This window comes from Furipterus horrens, unplaced genomic scaffold (assembly GCF_987537825.1).
Source record: "Furipterus horrens unplaced genomic scaffold, mFurHor1.1.pri manual_scaffold_4, whole genome shotgun sequence".
Taxonomy (NCBI): Eukaryota; Metazoa; Chordata; class Mammalia; order Chiroptera; family Furipteridae; genus Furipterus; species Furipterus horrens.
In genome coordinates this window covers 67,862,934-67,881,965 of record NW_028327174.1, presented here as the reverse complement: position 1 = coordinate 67,881,965, position 19,032 = coordinate 67,862,934, and the positions used below count along the sequence as shown (strand labels likewise).

The 19,032-nt window shown below is 41.5% G+C and overlaps 1 protein-coding gene across 2 annotated transcripts in view; it reads left to right on the top strand.

Moving 5' to 3' along the window:
• The window catches only part of PTPRB (protein tyrosine phosphatase receptor type B), a 106,878-nt gene that overhangs the window by 76,788 nt on the left and 11,058 nt on the right, over window positions 1–19,032 (top strand). For both annotated transcript variants that reach the window (XM_090273619.1, XM_090273620.1), the window contains 11 exons: window positions 1,931–2,174; window positions 8,538–8,644; window positions 11,630–11,729; window positions 12,561–12,644; window positions 12,748–12,765; window positions 12,882–12,963; window positions 13,563–13,653; window positions 14,367–14,443; window positions 16,121–16,255; window positions 17,272–17,394; window positions 17,552–17,715. In XM_090273619.1, the coding sequence (XP_090129745.1) occupies window positions 1,931–2,174; window positions 8,538–8,644; window positions 11,630–11,729; window positions 12,561–12,644; window positions 12,748–12,765; window positions 12,882–12,963; window positions 13,563–13,653; window positions 14,367–14,443; window positions 16,121–16,255; window positions 17,272–17,394; window positions 17,552–17,715 (1,225 nt within the window). The remainder of the gene's footprint in view (window positions 1–1,930; window positions 2,175–8,537; window positions 8,645–11,629; window positions 11,730–12,560; window positions 12,645–12,747; window positions 12,766–12,881; window positions 12,964–13,562; window positions 13,654–14,366; window positions 14,444–16,120; window positions 16,256–17,271; window positions 17,395–17,551; window positions 17,716–19,032) is intronic.

The following is a 19,032-nucleotide window of genomic DNA, read 5'->3' as shown; positions in this document are numbered from 1 at the left end:
GGGTCTGCTGATAAGCAGCAACATGCTTCAGCTGTCTTCACCTGTCCCTGTCTCAAATACCTCAACCAATCATGCTCCAAACCACCCACCAATTCAGAAAAGTATTCAGAAGCTTGAGGGAGGAAAAAGATGATCGTACAAAACATTCCTCCATTCTTGGCTGCATTTTCAATAGTATGTTTTATTCTCTAGTTATTTCATTCTCAAATTATTCAATGTCTTCTTAATGCCTATGGATCGGGAAGATGCTAGGTTATTAACAACATTGCACACAACCAATGAGTATGATCTTCAGAGATGTTTATATACATCAACATTTGTCAAAACACAGAAGTGTTGTATGTTGGTGTACGCATGTCCATAAGTGTATTTGCCACTGTTGTTTCTCCAAAATAAATGTTTGGAATGACATTGATATATTTTTCATATCTTACATTTTTTCAAAATTGTTTAAGGTGCTGCACATGAGTTTCTTACACATTCTTGACTATTTTAACCCATTTATGGGCAATGGGACACTTTTAAACCTGGCAAATCTTGGAGCTAAATAGTATTGTAGTCTCTCTGGGTATAGAACAGTCTATGTGCTTTCATATCTTATTTAACTGCACTGAAGCTGGGTATGCAAAATTAAATAATTTCAACGGTCAGTGGCGCATCCCAGGTTTATTCACACCTCATAACTGGAGATAAATTGAACTGTCGAGAGACTTTAGATTTAAGTAGGCTGCAAGGAAGATGATGTTTGCTACATGGATAAAAGGCAGTGATCAAAAAGATGTCCATGGAGATGGGCTATGCTCCCCTGCTGATCTAAGGTAACAATCCCTCTCATATAAATGGTATTTATAGTATGATGTTCATCCTACATTCCTTTTCAACTACTGCCAACAAAATAATACCAAAATTCACTCATTTTAAGCAAATATCAATAAACAAGAGTCCGGGATGTGATGAACCCCTACTGTACCACTTCTTGAAGTTCATTCATTGTAAATGGTATTTGATCTCCATAATATTTATCTTTCTAATTATGCTTTCCTCCAGCCACCATCAGAACTGATTTGCAGTGCCAAAACACACAACAGGCTGGGTAGACAGGGGGAGGAGTTCTGGGAAGTGTTCTGCAAGAGGGGCCAAATTCAAGCCAGGATTAGACTGTGCTCAAGATAACAGTCATGTACCCGGAACAGTAATCAGACTGGGTGTGGCAAGTGGAACTGCTGCTGGGGTGGCTTCTCTGGCTTTGGACTTGATTTTTCTTATCTTTTCCCTACTTCCCAGGTCATAGGGATTTCCTTATTAACTTAGCTACAGTGATTATTGGCAAGGTAAAGAGCTTATTGAGTAGGTTAACTCTCACAGGAAGGGTATCACTTTTTGGAGTTGTGATACCCTCTCACACATACATTTCATTTTCAAGAAAAATGATGGTATATATGTATATGTGTATATATACATGTGTGTGTGTATAATTTGTTTATACACACTTTATTTATTTTTAATTTACTTTAGAAAAAATGAATTAAAATTAATTTTATTGGGAGAATTTCACAGCACCCTTTGAGATCACAAATTCTGCACTTTGGGAATGCCTGGAGATGGTGAGGAGTCAACCTTAAAAACCTAGATAGAGCACTGGCTGGTGTAGCTCAGCGGGTTGAGTGCTGGCTTGTGAACCGAAAGGTTGCCAGTTCGATTCCTGGTCAGGCACAGGCCTGGGTTTCAAGTTCTGGGTTGGGGGCTTGTGAAGGGCAACTGATGGATGTTTCTCTCCTTCTTTCTCCCTCCCTTCCCTTCTCTCTAAAAAATAAATAAATAAATAAATAAATAAAATCTATTTTAAAGAAAAAGTAAAGAAAAGAAACCTAGGTTGAAATCACTGAAGTCACAAGAAAGTTGGTCTTCACTGTGGGTTTTCTCCCTCCAGGCAGTGATGAGCTGAAGCCAGAACAACAGCACCCTCTGCCCTCCTACCTGGAATACAGACACAATGCCTCCATTCGAGTGTATCAGACCAATTATTTTGCCAGCAAATGTGCCGAAAGTCCTGACAGCAACTCGAAGAGTTTTAACATTAAACTTGGAGCAGAGATGGAGAGCCTGGGTGGAAAATGCGATCCCAATCAGCAACATTTCTGTGATGGACCACTGAAGCCACGTACCGCCTACAGGTCAGATGTATTGCCATCGTTTTTCTGGAAGGGACGTGGCACATTACTAGGTGCTCAGCTGCCTGGGCATCTGATGCACATGCGCTCCTGTAGATAAATCACCTGCTCTGTATTTTTCTGGGTGATTAATAATAGTTGTATCCCTGCCTCCTTTCATGGGTAATGTATAAAAAGGACCTTGAGCACTGTGCAAAGGCTCTAATTCATTATGTGAATAAGTAAAGGTTCTTAACGGATTGTCCTTTTCTCCTAAAACTCAGTTCATACAAGTCAAATTAATTCCCAGGTCAATGATTGTGAAAATGCCCGAGTAGAAAGACTGAGTTAGGGAGATCCAAGAAGTATGAGATTTTATCTTCCACTTTCAATAAGTACTCAAATTACACTTACGTATTTATCTTCTAAAACAGAAGGTGATGAAAAAGCTCTTTGGTCCAGATTGAACTGTTCAAGGGCAAGGCCCCTGAATGAATGGGAGTATCCTTCCCTTGCTCTAAGAGGGCAGATGGAATGGAGCAGCTATTTGGCTTGATCCAAGGAAGCACTGCTATAGCCAGCAGGCCTTCCCAGCTGTGGGAACTGGCAGAAGTACCTAGCACCCAAAACTAGGGTCCTCAAGAGAAAGAGAATCTATGCTGCCATCTTTCATGTAAAGATACAGGCATTCAAGATTGGTACTTCTGCAAAGGATGTACCTTCTCTGTTGTATGTTCCCAGAGCTGATATCTAGCCACTATGGTTAGGTTTTCAGTGGGCCAGTCAGGTTTTCAGTGGGCCAGTGTGTATTCTTGCTGGTTACTGCCCAGGTTTACTGAAGCCCTGAGTCAGGTCCAAAAGAAGACAGTGACCTGACATCGCACTTGAGAGGACTCTTAGCTCCTCCCTCAGATCAACAAAGGAAGGCCAATGGCTTTTCTAAAACAGAGTGCTCACTTTGGGCAGGAACTCTGTATAGTTAGTTACCTCTGCCCAGCATGCACCACAAAAATGATATTGCCACCCCATCCAAGGTTTGCACCTCCAGAGTAAACATACAAACATACAACAACTTACTAGTGATGTTTACTTTGAGAAGAGACCATTATTTACCTTAAGGAGGTGAGATCTCAGACAGAGCAGAGAAATATAAGAGAGATCAGAATGCTGAAATCAAGAGATGCCTCTGCTCCTTAGCCACTTAGGCTTGAGGTAACTTGAGCAAAAGTCTCCCAAGGGCTATTTTCTCTTTGTGAATTAAAAAGTCAAGGCTGTTTTTGTTTGTTTGCTTGCTTTTTGAGAGAAGAGAAAAGGTGATTCATCACTACATTTAAGAGAGAGAGAATAAGAAGCCATAAATAGTTCATGTCCAGACCAGAACCTTTCTTCCTGTCCTTCACAGCTGCCAAGGCCCTAGGGAGAGCCCCTGCACCTGAGTTCCAGTGGTGCCTTTCCGGGAGCATTAGCCCTATGAACAGCAATTCAGTTCTCTAATCCTCATTTTTCTCATCTGCAAAACATGACAAAGTTGTCCTGGGGAATAGATCAAATCTAGTCATGCCCCTTCTAAATTAAGGTCTTCTAGTGATTCCTGTTCCATTCTAGGAGCAACTGAAGATCCCAGAGCAGAACACACAAAGCCCTCGCCTACTCCCTCCCACCTCCCTCACCAGCTTTGTCACCCACTGCATGCCCCAGTACACCCTGCCCTTTTGCTGCTCCTCACTCCTCAGAGTTTCCTTGAATATGACATCTGTCTTTTATTTCTGAGCCTTTGCATATTCTTTTCACTCTAATTGGGATGCTTGCCACTCCCTTGTCTGGCTAGTGAATTCCTTCAGACTGTTCAAAAGCCAGCTCAACTCTCAGCTAGCCCCATGCCACCCTTGTCAATGCACAGTCGGCCAGTTGGACCCTCAGCTATATTTCCACAGCACCCAGGCCCTACTTTCTTCTAATCTCCCATTTACCAGTGGCTTTTAACCCTTTGCTTAATCCCCTACCCTTTTCACTACACTGAGAGAGCTCATGGTCTAATAGAGGAGACAGACCTGATATTGGTTATAAAACAATATGGCAAGTACCAGGCACAAAAAAACGTTTATGAGCCAAGATACTCTATGAAAAGTTATACATTCTAATTATAGCATAATCAACTCATGTCGTACATGTTTGTTTTCTAGGACACAGCTTTCCTCTGTTATTCCAATATACATTTAGTTAAGTCCTGTGAAAAGCATGCCAGGCAGATAGCACTTGCTGAGAGGAGACGTGGCTTTCAGGGCACATAGGAAAACCTCATGCTTAGTGGCTTGTGTGCTTGCTGCTGACCTCTGGCTCCGGGAGGTCAGCATTCTGCCCATCTCAAGACGATCATCACCACAGTGATCCCCAATGCTTTCAGGCATCTTTTCTCCAGAAAGAATAGGTGGGCAGGAAGGAACATGGAAAAAGACAAAAGAGGATTGGAAAGAAATGAGAAAACATGAGGTTTACGTGATATGCAAATTTATCAGGTCAATGAATGTAATGTGTTCCCATTCATTGTTGGGTTCCTATTACTCGGTTGTATAATCAATGTTGTTTCATACGGGAAGAGAAAAGGCAGAACATGCTGGCTGAGAAGCAGTTTGGAGGTTAGGAAAGTGCTGATCTGGTTCTGTTTCTATTCTAAATAAAATAGCAGTGTGACCACAATCAGGTAGTGAGCTTCTCTTGGCCTCATTTTCCTCAGACAGAGGACATTGAACCACATGAACTCTAGCTTTGTGCTATAGAATTTTCTGATTCTGGACACAGTTAAACTTGAAATAATTACTATCAGATATCTATTCATTAAAAGAATCTTATTCATATTATTAAATTTATCATGCTGATAATATTCAATCCATGTGCCTCCTCTGTGAAAGGCGCTAGGCCAGGTGCCACAGGGAATAAAGATCAATAAGATGGGATCCCTGCCTTCAAGGAATTTATAATGTGGTGAGAGCAGAAATGTTAAAGGTCATAAGAGAGGTGTAGGTAAATAAATGCTATGAAACTTCAAAAGGTTTCTTGAAGGAGGTGTCTTTTTTGCTGGGCATTAAAATATAGAAGGGTTTGAAAATATTGAAATAGGGACAAAGATTTAAGGCACAGAAGCAGAAACACACAAATTGTTTAGAGAAGAGCAAATAGTCTGGTTTCAAGCAGGGCTGGGGTATCGCATGAAAAGAGGAAGCGGGAAAGACAAGACCAAGAGGACGGGATGAGGCAGGATTCTGGATGAGTACCAGGTGCTGGCCTAGGAAATGTGGTGCATGGTTTTCTGTGGTCTTGAATGACACGTGGACTCTCCAAGCTTCAGATTCCAAACTTCTGAAGTAATACAATAAGCTTCCTTATATTGGAGAGGTTATCAAATAGAACCATATTTGTAAAAGTTCTTCCACACTATAAATTACTGCACAAATACTTAAAAAATCTTTATCATCAAATAGACTCCTGGAAATTTTCAAAGGTGCAGGACGTTAGTAACACGCATCAACTTCTCACCTTCCCACTTAGCGCACATTGACTGCTGGTTACACTTCGGGGATTTCCCGTAGCACTTCCATCAACAGTCTATTATTCCTAGAAGTACAATTTTTGACTTAGCAATTATCTTTTAGAGATAGAAATCATAGATGTGATAGATGTGGTTGATATATGTCATCTGATTCATATTATAAGATCACACTGAGACCTGGGCATGAGTTAGGAGGAGAGGATGGAGAGTCAGAACTATTTCTCCTGGCCTGTTTCTACTCTTGTTATAATAGGACATGCCCAGATACTTTTGGGTTCAACAAATCTAGGTGTTTTGTTGTTGTTGTTGTTTTTAAGGAAAAAAAAGAATCTTCCATTCACTTTCATAGGATTTAAATTAACAGTAGAAAAAGTATTCCCCTCTAAACGGAACCTGATCCTCTATCAGTAAACCTATAGTCTGAGAATCTCAAGATAGACAGAAACCAAGAGGTGGCCCAAGCCAATCTGTAACTTAGGGTGGCAGTCCTCTGCTGCAGCTGAAGGAGACCTGACTCTCCTCCAGCCTCTGCTTAAAGCCCTTCAGTGACTTAAAGCCCTTCACCGGCTCCTACTCTAGGTGTTAGAGGGTGACTCTGTGTTCCTAAACCACGCCTCTATGACTTAGCCTACTGAGCTTAGTTCTGTCTTCAAGGAGGGGAATGATTGCATCTGTTTCCTCTTCTGCAAGGCAATCTTCCTTAAATCTGAAGTCAACTAACATGTTCCTCTAAGTCTTCTCTACCATCATGCTGGTCAGTCACCTCGAGTGGTCTCTAATGCTTCCTAAAGCATGTCCCCAGAAACTGGGTGCAGCCCTACAGACTAGACCTGACTCACCAAGAGAACATGAACTTTAGGTCCAATGATGAGTACAACAGGCTTTTCATCCAGACTAAGGTTATAATTCGGTGTTTTCAGAGCTACACCTGTTTGCTTATTGAATTGAGGGCCAGCTGATCTCCAGGTACCATTTCCCATCAGCACATAGGCAGCCACCTCAGCAGCTCTCCTGTCCAGGTGACTGGAATAACCCCATGTGTCAGCCGGAGGGTTCCAAAGCAATGTCTCAATGCCACTCTAACCCAAATAGAGCCCAAGCAAGGCTCATCCTCTTTCCCCAGTGTAGCTCCCGTTTCTATTAGTGATACCATTTTCTCCTCAATGACCTGAGCTCAAATCTTAGAACTATTTTTTGATTCCTTCCTTCTCCTCTTCAGACCAGGTCCTATCTGGCCTCTCTTCTCAATGCCTTTTAGTATTTTTCAGTTCTCATCACCACTGGCCCAGACCACCACTCTAGTCTGTAGATGGACTGCTCTGCTCCCAGATGGCCTTTTGTCGCCTCTTCCACTTGATTTCACACTGTCCCTTACTTGGAACCCTGTGCTCCAGGCCACCCCATATCCTCATGCCCATACACATGGTTTCCTCCAAATTACAGTGTCCTCATTTGCAGTTTAATATGTGCTTCCTTCTTTTACTACTTGCTGTATTTCTTTATATTGTTTTTTAGTTTTCAAAAGTAGTGACCGTGTTTCTTTTTATAATTTCAGCAATTAGATATAAAGAAGGCATTAAGTCAATTTTATAACAATGACAATGAAACTAAAAATTTTTACAAACAAGGCCCTTTAGAAAATAACTAGTGCCAAAAAGACGAGATATGTAATTTTATTTGTAATGTAATGTTTAATACAAAATTTTATTTGTGTATTTAGTTATTTTTTTAAATAGCAACAATGACAATAATGCTAATAATATTGGCATTTGACTCATCTGACTGCTCTAATGGGCACCTCAGAGTTACTGCCCACCCCCACAAATGAACTCTGTATCTTCCCAAGCCCCTCAATGTTCCCTTCTGTGGTCTTCTTCGATGTTAGTAAATGGCACTTCCGTTCTTCCAGTTACTCCTCAGCCAGAACATGTGGAGTCATCCTTGATGCCACCCTTTCATACTACTGCACATCCATCAGCAAATATTTCAGCTCCTTCTTTGAAACATCCAATACTTCTCACTACCAATACGACTGCATTCTGGTCCGAGCCAACATCTGCCACCTGGACTGCTGCAATCCCCTACCGACTACCTTCTCTTCTTCTATTGTTGCCCTTCTGTCTGATCGCCCAGCTGCTGCAGCCCAAGTGATCCAAATAACGCCCTCTAGTGGCTTTCTGTGTATCTCAGAACAAAAGCCAAAATGCTCACCACAGCCTTCTGGGTCTTCCATGGTCTGGCACCATCTATATCGCTGCTCTCACCTGCTAATACTCCCTCATTCATATCCTGTGCTTCTACCAGGCTGGCCTCCTTGGAGTAAGGCACGTTCCTGCCTCAGAGCCTCGCATCTGCCTGGACTGCAGCCATCGCTCTCTCCTTCCCTTTCCTCAGATTTCTGTTCATATATCTTTTTATCGAGGAGACCTTTATTGACTGTGCTGAACAAAGCAGTCTCACATGTCCTACACCCATTGCTTTGGATCTTCTTTACTATGCTTTTTTCTTTTTAATGGTGCATATCATCATTTGGCATATTATATTTCTGTACTTTTTATCTGACTTCCTCCATAAAAACGTAACCTCTGGGATGGTAGGAACTTTTATATTCTTTCTTCTAGAACAGGAACTGGCATACAGTAGGGGCTCCATAAATATTTGATGAATGAAGGAATGAATGAATGAATGCACAAACCCAGGTCTGTCTGACCATAATTCATATTCTACCTTACATACATATTGACAGGTGCCTACCCTGTTTCTGCTTGAACACATTCTTCAGTCAGCCCTACTCTGGCCAGACACTAATTTGTATTTAAATAAATCTGTTTCCTTTTCAGAATCAGTATTCGAGCTTTTACACAGTTGTTTGATGAGAACCAAAAGGAATTCACAAAGCCACTCTATTCAGACACATTTTTCTCTTTGCCTATCACCACTGAGTCAGGTAAGGTTAACATTATTATCTATCCACATTTCTACCGGCCACCAAGTCACCTATAAGGACCTCTAGGGAGGAGATCTGCTAACTTGGACGATGGTGGGGGGAACTTTTATTTTTTTCCCTGAAATTTAATCTTTCTGTGATTATGGATTGATGTGGATTAGAGGAATTACACAACTTCTATAGGAAAATGGACTGAAGGGAGTTTAATAAAAAAAAAAAAGGTAGAAATTACCAGATTTATTTTTATTGAACATGAATTTTTTAATAGTGGGTGAGAACATTCAAATAAAGAGCTTGTGCAGGTCAAAATATAAATAGATACAAAAGGCTTTTGAAAGTATACATGCATATACATAGAAATGTATAGGAAAAAAACTAGAAGAAAAAATACCAGTTTTAACAACAAATATCTCAAAGTAGTGGGATTATAGGTGAGCTTTTTCCTTTTGCTTATTATATGTTGTTTTACACTATAAAAATGTTAACTTGAAAAACTTTACATAAATTTATTAAAGAAACTTCTCTTGTGTGTTAGAGGGAAAACCTGAGTAATAACAGCAGCTAATATTTACTGGTCTCCATCTCCGTGGAGGTGGTTTTAAACACTGTATGTAGAATAATTTATTCAATCCTAATTACAACCTTTTCAGGTAGATACAATTATCATCCCCATTTTAGAGGTGAGGACCTGCGGTACCAAGGGCTTAAGTAACTCAGAGTCTGTGCAAATGTCCCCTTATCAAGGAGACCTTCAGTGACCATGCTGAATAAAGCTGAGCAGAGCTGGGAAAGGAAAGAGAGGTGGTATTCTGGCACTTTCTGCCTGAATTCTTAACCTGTGCACTGTACTACCTTGGAATATTTTCGTAGGCTTAGAAAAGCATCATTTTTCAGCACATTTTCCCTTGTTACCTGATCTGTCCCAGACTTTTTCTGAAGCCAAAGTTTCACAATGCTAGGTCTCAGGAAGTTCTTTAGAGCTAAAACAGTCTGTCATGCTGCCTGACAAAAATGACTCAGCCCCACAAATACTCCCATCTATTTATGCCAAATATAAGGATAATCTCCCACTTTTCAAACCCAAAACAGATCAGAACACAGTTAAGATGATTTTGAAATGTTTGCTTTATAATTTAATGTTAAGTAGAGGCTTTGTAAACAGAATATTTTCCTCTTTGAAATATTGTTTACAACAAAAATTGTATATAATCCAGTATAGGAAGATAATAAACATATATTCAAAAAAGAATGTTAACCACAATTAAAAGAAAAATGATTCTGTTGATTTGATGAGTCTTGAAAAGCAACATTGAATGAATAAATCCAAGGGCTTAAAATGAAACTTCAAAAGTGGGCTAATCGCATAGACCTAAATGTAAAAGTTAAAAGAAAACACAGGAGTACTTTTTTGTGACCCTGAGTTAGGAAATGGTTTCTTAGATATGACTCCAAATGCACAAGCAATAAAAGAAGGAAAAAAACCCAAATAAATGGGACTTAATCAAAATTTAAGACTTTTGTACTTCAGAGGAGTCCATGAAGAAAGTGAAAAGACAACCCACAGAATACAAGAGACTGTTTGCCAATCATATATCTGATAAGGTTCCAGTATCCAGAATATGTAAAGAACTCTTAACTTACAACTCAATAACAAAAAGACAACTAACAGCAGATGTGAATAGACATTTCTCCAAAGAAGATATACAAATATCCAATAAGCACATGAAAAAATGCTCACCATCATTATTCATTAGGGAAATGCAAATTAAAACCACAGTAAGACACTACTTCGCACGCAGTAGAATAACTATTAATATAATTCAAAAGACAATAACAAGTGTTAGCAAGGATATTTTAAAAATTGGAAACTGCATACATTACCTGGGAGAATGAAAAGTGGTGTAGCTGCTTTGGAAAACAGTTTTCCAGTTTCTCAAAATGTCACACCTAGAGATACCATCTAGCCCAGCAATTCCACTCCTACGTTATGCCCAGGAGAAATGGAAACATACATCCACACAAAAACTTTTGAACACATGTTCCTAGCAGCATTATTCATAATAACAGAAAAATAGAAATAGCCCAAATATCCATTAATAGGTGACTAGATAAAAAAATATCATATGTGCATACAATGGAATATTATTGAATCATAGAAAGGAATGAGATACTGATCAATGCTACAATATGGCTGAACCTTGAAAACATTATGCTAAGTGAATTAAGCCAATCACGGAAGACCACATATTTATGATTCAGTTTATGTGAAATGTCCAGAATAGGCGAATCTGTGAAGACAGAAGGATTAGGGTTGCCAAGGGCTAGGAGGAGGGGAGAATAGAGAATGACCACTAAGTACATGGGGTTTATTTGGAGAGGATGAGGGAAACGTTATAAATTTGTGGTGATGTTTGCAAAACTGTGACTGTTCTAAAAATTATTGAATCATACAGTTAAACTGGTGAGTTGGATGGTATGTGAATGATCTTTCAACAAAACTATTTTTTAAAATGAGCTACTCTTACCTGTTTATAAACTCACAGTGGCAGTATTATGCCAGAAAATAAAAATAAAATTTTGTTAAAATAACTCAGCAATCCACTGGATTTGCTGAAGTCCCAGATGCTCTAACTTGTTTTATGCAAATGAAATAGCATTTTTATTTTGGTGGCAAATTGGTAGCATTTATCTCAAGGGTCCCAAGCTTTACATACAAGTACAAACAAGTCCAAAATTCCTTTAAAAGCTAAATACCATTATCTTCAAGAGTGTAATGACCAACCTGCCTATTACAGGGTAGTAGCCCGTGTTGCATCTTGTTGGCTGTGCACTCCCATACTTTAGATAGTACATGCCTCAGTGTGGGGCATCGTTTGAATTCTTCATAATTATGTTCCTGGGGAGGTAGAGCTTCTAGCTCCCTCACTGCTTCTTTAGCACTGACGTGCCCACCTGGGCCTGTTGTTGCCCTCTGGATTATTGCAGAGCCTTTGTTCGGAGTTATTGAAGGTGTGAGTGCTGGGCTGTTCTTAATTGGCATGCTGGTGGCTGTCGTTGCCTTATTCATCTGCAGACAGAAAGCAAGGTGAGTACAAACATCCCTTTGGTGACTGAACCCACAATTTTACAGATGTAACTGAAAATACCCTTTAGTCTGAATAGTAAGAAGGGAAAATAATTTCATGTCTCTCAGTTAAATCACCTGTGTGTTTGAAGGAAACAAAAGTCAAACCCTAAAACCATGACTCATTTTCTTCAACATCTCTAGACCCCATTGATGAGTTTTGCCCTTCCCAAATGACTGAGGGGCTATGTGCAGCTTTATCTGAATGTGAAAGAACACCTTTTGCAGACACACACAAAACTGTGTGATTCTATCTCCTCATGAAGACAGAAATGTCTGCAAATTGTGTGCCCAAACACTTTTCTGAAATATGCTGAAAAGTATGGTTGACATCACCATTTTATGGCTCATATCTGCTATGCTAATTTAAGGAGAGACCAAAAAGAACCAAAGCATGTGGTCTCAATGCCACACAGTCTTCTCTTACGGAATTTCTTTTATTTGGCATACTGTGATCTCTCTTGAAGTCATGTCTTGCATCTAAGGTTTGCTGGGGGTTTTTTTAAGGAAAGTTTTATTGAGAGTGTGGGAAGTGATTGTGACCTGTAGCCAAAAACCAGAAGACAAATCTTCAGTTATTGCAGAGATCCGTTTCTGAGTGAGAAAAATCTGTTTCTCCTTTATGCTCTTCCTCTCTTCCCCTCCTTCCAAGAGACGTTGGCTGGGTGTAAATCTACATGAATACCGAAAAATCCATAGATGCACAAATATGCACAGCCTTGCCATAAATGGAAAAGTGTATTGAAGTCAAGTTCCAAAATCAGAATATAAATCCTGTCCCTTGTGTTACAGCCACGGTCGAGAAAGACCCTCCGCCCACCTGAGCATCCGCCGGGATCGACCATTAACTGTCCACTTGAACCTGGGCCAGAAAGGGTGAGCACCCCATCTTCCTTCACATGATTTACTGCAAGATGAGTTGATTGTATTATGTGATGTTTACTAATGAGGTCTTTCTTCTTTTGGCTTCCTTTCACAGTAACCGGAAAACTTCTTGGTAAGACAGAAAACTCCTTAATTACTATATTATCTGCTTTTGAAATACAGCTTTAACCGGTTATGGCATTTTCCCTTCAGTAATTTTCTTTTCCTTGTGTTATATTTTAACTATAGCCCAATAAAAGTAAATCAGTTTGAAGGGCACTTCATGAAGCTGCAAGCTGACTCCAACTACCTTCTATCCAAGGAGTACGAGGTACAACTCAGACGCAGTGATGCTTTAGCACCCTCGTCCTTAGCAGAATTTCCCTCTGAACCTTACTGTGAAATCACAGGCTGATTGGGCTCAACAGTTCGGATGACACTTAGGATCTCAGCTGAGTACTCTTTTGTGCCCAAGTCCCTTCCCTGAGTCACATACCACCTAGTCTCACAGGCCATTCCATCTTCAGATTAGCACAGCAGAGTGCCACCTGGATAAGATGGTAAGAAAGAATTAAGAGAGTGCAAATGCAAACCTAACACTGTTGTTTACTTCACCTGGCCATTTGCTTGACTGGGAAACAACAGACTTTGGGGAAAGTGTCCAAGTTTTGGATTCAATTCCCAGCTTTGCCACCCATGTGACCTGGGGCAAGTTAGTTATCTTGTCTGAGCCTTATCTGTAAAATAGAGATGAAAATACCTCTTGTGAGGCTGTTGTGGGAATCAGAGCTAACGCATGCAGAATACCTGGCATTCCATAAACAGTAGCTAGTATACATCTTCTCATACTGCTCTCTATCTCAAGGATTGTATGATTTGCCACCTTCTATTTCCTATTTTCTACTTGCAAACTTATTTTTGGTCTAATAGGACTTAAAAGACGTGGGTCGAAACCAACCGTGTGACATTGCACTCTTGCCGGAGAATAGAGGGAAAAATCGATACAACAATATATTGCCCTGTGAGTTTTGTGTTGAAATTTGTAATATTGTCTTCCTCAAGCCATTTCTCCTCTTTTCACAGAATGAAATGGGCTAAGTAAATGTGGTATAGCTGAATTTGGAAGATCCGAATGCTTTTAAAAAGGAATGACTTGTATTTTACTGCATTTCCCTCCAGATGTGTAACAGCCAGCTTAAAGTCTGGTTCTGAGTGGCTTATGTTGTTGACATTTCACCATGTGGTCCTACTGCTTCTCCTTGAAGGCCTCAGAGCAGTAACAGGGTTAACAGCAAAGGCCAACCTAGGTTTACTTAACAAAGTCTCCAGTTAGCAATTATTATTAAATAATTATTATATATTTTCTTTATCTTTACCCTGTTAGGTGAAGCAATAGAAGGTAGTTTTTCGGGACTGTATTCATTCTAGCAGTGAGAGGGAGCTGGCCACTCCTTGGGCAAATGTCATAGTATTACAAAGGGAAGCACAGAGGGGCCTCCCAAAGGCATTTGGTTGTTTGTGTGTTTATGAGCCATCTATGCAACCTAGGGGAAGTTAGTTATCTTGTCTGAGCCTCATCTGCAAAATGAAGATGAGGATTTGCCCTTGTGGGGACCTGGTGGGGCCTTTGTGGGGACCAGAGTTAATGCATGTCAAAAACCAAGCATTCTATAAACTGTAAAAAAATCACCCCAGGACTCAGTGACGAATGTGTCTCAATAAACTTCCTTCCAGATGATGCCTCTCGAGTGAAGCTGTCCAACGTAGACGATGACCCATGCTCCGACTACATCAATGCCAGCTACATCCCTGTAAGTGTACCACTAGGTGGTAGTGCCCAGATGAAGCTTTGATGAGTGACCACACTAAATATCCTCTCCTCCTACCTGCTATTACTCTTCTCAGGTCAGGAAACAGAGGTCTTAGAAGACAAAACCATGTCTCATTGCCATAAAACATGGAGAGTCCAGTTTGATCACTGCTAAGGCCCATTTTTCACAATGGCTGTAGTCACAAGAGATTATAATGAGTCCAGGACGCATTTTCATAGGTCATTTTCTCACTGCAGCCCTTAGCCAAGAGCAGTGCTCCCTAAAGACGCTGGACCTCCCCTGCTAAGGCTGCCTGATTCAAAGTTATTTGGATTTTTGAAAACCAGAGACACACCTCCAAGGCTGTGTCAAACCTTTGGGCTCAGATTCTGGCTAGCATCTTGCCAAATTCTACAGCACATATAGTGGAAAAGGCAGATCCAGGATTCAGTCCCATCTCTGCCCCATGCTGGACTCTGTGACCTTGGGCAAGTAATGCCACCTCTTGGGGCTTTCATTTTCTTTTCCAAACAATGAGGATAAACAATATTTATCTCAAATAATCATTCTGTCACTCAATTAACACTTGTGAAGGACTAGCTATAAGTCAAACACTGAACTGTGTACAGGGATATGGTAAGACAGACTCTGACCCCCAAGAAATTCTCAGCCGAGTTGGGGCATCAGGAAACGACAAGGCAACGCCATGAGAAACACACATCCACATCCTCCAGGGATCTTATTAAAATGCAGATTCTGATACAGCAGGTCTTGGGGGGGGGGCTGGGATTCTACACTTCTAACAAGCTCTTAGGTGAGCCTCATGCTGCTGATCTAAGGACCACTCTCTAAGTAGCAAGAGGTTAGAGGTTGCCACAGGAGGGGACATCACCCAGCAGACAGAAAGACAAAGAAAAGCTCAGTAGAGAAGGCAAGACATTGAGACTTGGAGGATAAATAAGGAACAGTCTGTTTGTGTGGGCAGAGTGTGGGAGTAGCAGAGGTAACATCATGCAGAGGCCCCAAAGAGAGAAAGAGCTTTGACTAGGATCTGCAAGGAATTCTGTTTTGCTGGAGTACAAAATGAGTGGGTGAAAATACCCTGGCTCACAGAGTTGTGGGTAAGATTAAGTAAAATCCGGGAAAGCCCTGGTCCATAGCATATTATATGGTAGGTGCTCAATGAACAGTGGTTTCCTCTTTCCTTAAGTTTCCCTTGCATGACATCTCTTTCCAACATTACAATGCCAATTATCCAAAATGACTATAAGCTTCTGTGTTAAGTAGGGAAAGAGCCTGATTAAAGTCAGTCCCTCAGACTCTCTCTCTCTCTCTTTCTCCCTCTATCACTCTCTCTCTCTCTCTCTCTCTCACACACACACACACACACACACTCACTCACAATTGCAGGTAAATGTTTTCTAGATTATCACCTGAGCCCTCCACTGCCTTTTTTAATAGACCCAGCCTAATAAAAGAGAACTTGGCTCTTAACAATAGTTCAATGTTCCGGTCTTTGTGCTTCCCACTCCTAAGCCTTGATACTTGTGTTAGTATCTTTCCTTCAAGTCAGAGGCCTGGCAGAGACCTACATATCATCTGGTCTGCAGTGCTCTTTGTTTATAGTTCTGAAGAGCCCTATTGTTCCTGACTCTCCATATTGTAAATTCATCGCAGGGCAACAACTTCAGAAGAGAATACATTGCTACTCAGGGACCTCTTCCTGGCACTAAGGATGACTTCTGGAAAATGGCATGGGAACAGAATGTTCACAACATTGTCATGGTGACCCAGTGTGTGGAGAAGGGCCGAGTGAGTAAACAGCCTTCCTGATTTCTGAATTTGCTTTCCGCCACCTGGTGGGAATTCTTCCTCCACCATCAAAAGTTAACCTCTGCAAAAGCTAAGTAAGGATTGTGTGAGAACACTGTCAGAGAAGGAAGCCACTCAGTTATAAAAGGCTCTACCAGGTGATGCCCAGGTCTAAAGTTTCAAAGGCGTTTCTATTTGAGGACCAGGATTATGAGAAGTGTCCATGATACAAGAAGATGCACCAGCCACTGGTCGGCTCCGTCCTCCTGTGCTGGGTGAGAGGAGATGCCTTGCCAGTCACTGGCTCCACCCCTACTTTTAGGAAAGAAAGAGAAGTGAACTTCAGGCTGTGTCTGCAGACACAAAGTAAAAATTAACTGGACAACTTAAGCAAATCTCTTGTAATGCACTTATAATCCTCTACTTTATATGGTTACTTTGAGGATTAAAACAGAGTTTACATGTAAAGTGCCCAGTACCTGTGGTCAATAATTAATGTTCATAATCTTTTTTCTCCTCTCTTTCTACATGTTGTTTTGAATTTAGCTAAATATTCTGACCCTTCAAATATCATTTGGCAACGACACTTGGTCCAGGTTAGGACAGTGATATCAAAATATAAACAAGGCAGGGCCTGAAAGACAGTGCCTTCCTCTGCCCAGCTGGATCTTTTTTTCAAAAAAACAAAATCAAAAACATTGTAAGATATGGTTTATCCATTAGTAGAACTGAAATGCTAAGGAAACGTTTTAAAAACTTAACCACAAGACACTGTGTCTGAAGGTCAATGCCGCAGAGGCCGGGGCTTTGCTCCCCGGAGGAGAGCGTCTCCCCTGCACTGGCAGCAGCAGCTCAGCCTCAGCGCTGGCTGTGAGCAGGTTAACACAAAGCAGGTGATCAAATGGCTTCAGCAGCAGATTCTGGATTCCAACTGAGGAAGACCTTTCGGGGAAGGGAAGTTCAGGTTCATGGAGGAGTCACGTTTCCGGACTCGCGTTTTTTCTGTCTTCCTCTAGGTAAAATGTGACCACTACTGGCCAGCAGACCAGGATTCCCTTTACTATGGGGACCTCATCCTGCAGGTGCTCTCGGAGTCCGTGCTGCCCGAGTGGACCATCCGAGAGTTCAGGATATGCAGCGTACGTTCGTTTGTCTGGCGTCCTGTAATAGCGGCTGGGAAAGGTGAAGGCCACCTGGGAGTCCCATCTTGGCCGGCTCCTCCAGTCACGTGCGCACAGCTGTCGGGCTTGGAGGTTTTACCGTGGCTCGTTCTCATTACCCTCCCCGCTCTTTCAGGAGGAACAGCTCGACGCACACAGACTCATCCGCCACTTTCACTACACGGTGTGGCCAGACCATGGAGTCCCAGAGACCACCCAGTCCCTGATCCAGTTTGTGAGGACTGTCAGGGACTACATCAACAGAACGCCTGGCGCCGGGCCCACCGTGGTGCACTGCAGGTACTCGGCCTCGGGGAGCCGATAAAATGACGCCCGCGGGTCTGATAAGAGGCAGAAGGGTGGGGGACGTAGTGGGTGGAGGATGTTGTTATGTTCATGCCTCCCTTCTTCCCAACCTCGTCGCCTATCGCTGACTTCTTTTCTGCTCTCTTCACATCCCTCTTCTCTCTTACCCTGACGATACAGCCCTCTATCTCCTCGCTGCTCTTTTTCCTGCTGTACAAAATGCAAAGTCCTTATGCGACTTCCAGGACCTCCATCATCGCGTCCCATTTTACCCCCGTCCAACTTCCCAGAAACCCCTTCCCGCTCTAGCCAGCGTGGAGACTGCACACGCTTATTTTTGCCTCTTGCCATTCTTAATCCTTAGAATGGCCTTCTCTCTCTCCTCCACCTATAATAACCCTAACTCTCCTTCAAGATCCCTGCTCTAGTCCTCCCTCCGGGCGAGTAGCACTGGCCATCTGTAGCACCCAATTTAACACTTAAATTTATGTTCTCTCTTGAATGTTCTTGGCCTCAGACTGTATATCCATAAAATCAACCTAACAAGCAATCCACACCTCTTTGTCTCTCCTTCTCTCTCTCTCTCTGGGGACCCTGGTGTTTAGCTAATTACTGTTTGCAGCAACACTTTAATAGCCCTAACTAAATGATGCTAATAAATATGGAGCAGGGAACTTCTAGAGAAAGAAATGTCAAATGCACTCATTTTCTCCCAATCAGCCCAGCACCCTAGGAGCTCTGCTTTTATATATCATTGGAACCCTGATGCTTTTAATAGGAATGTGAGGTACTCAGGAGCTTCCTGCTTTCTGAAGAACGGCAGGCATTTTTACCCAGAACCCCTGGAGAACGGTTTTCCTTTTTCTTAGAAATATGTGCAGCAAGAATCCCCCACTTAGACACACTTTGAGGAGCAGTTTGCCCATCCCTAGTGAAGTTGAATGTGTTCACACCCGATGATTCGCAGTTCTGCTTTTACATATCAGCCCTAGAGAAATGCCCACACATGTAAATGATGTTCCCTGCAACACAATTTTTAACGGAGAAAAACTAAAAGTGGTCTTTCTGTCTATCAATCGGCAATGGATTAGCAGAGGATTGATTAGCAGTGGTTTATAAACTCTATGTAGAGTAGTTAAAAGAAATTATATATGTATATGTAACAACGTGGATAAATCTCAAAACACACTAGTGAGTAGAAAAGTTGTCAGAAGGGTACACGAAACATGTTACCATTTTAGTGAATTTTTGAAACACATAAAATGAAAAATCGTTCATGGATTTACATAGATGTAGGAAAATATTTTTAAA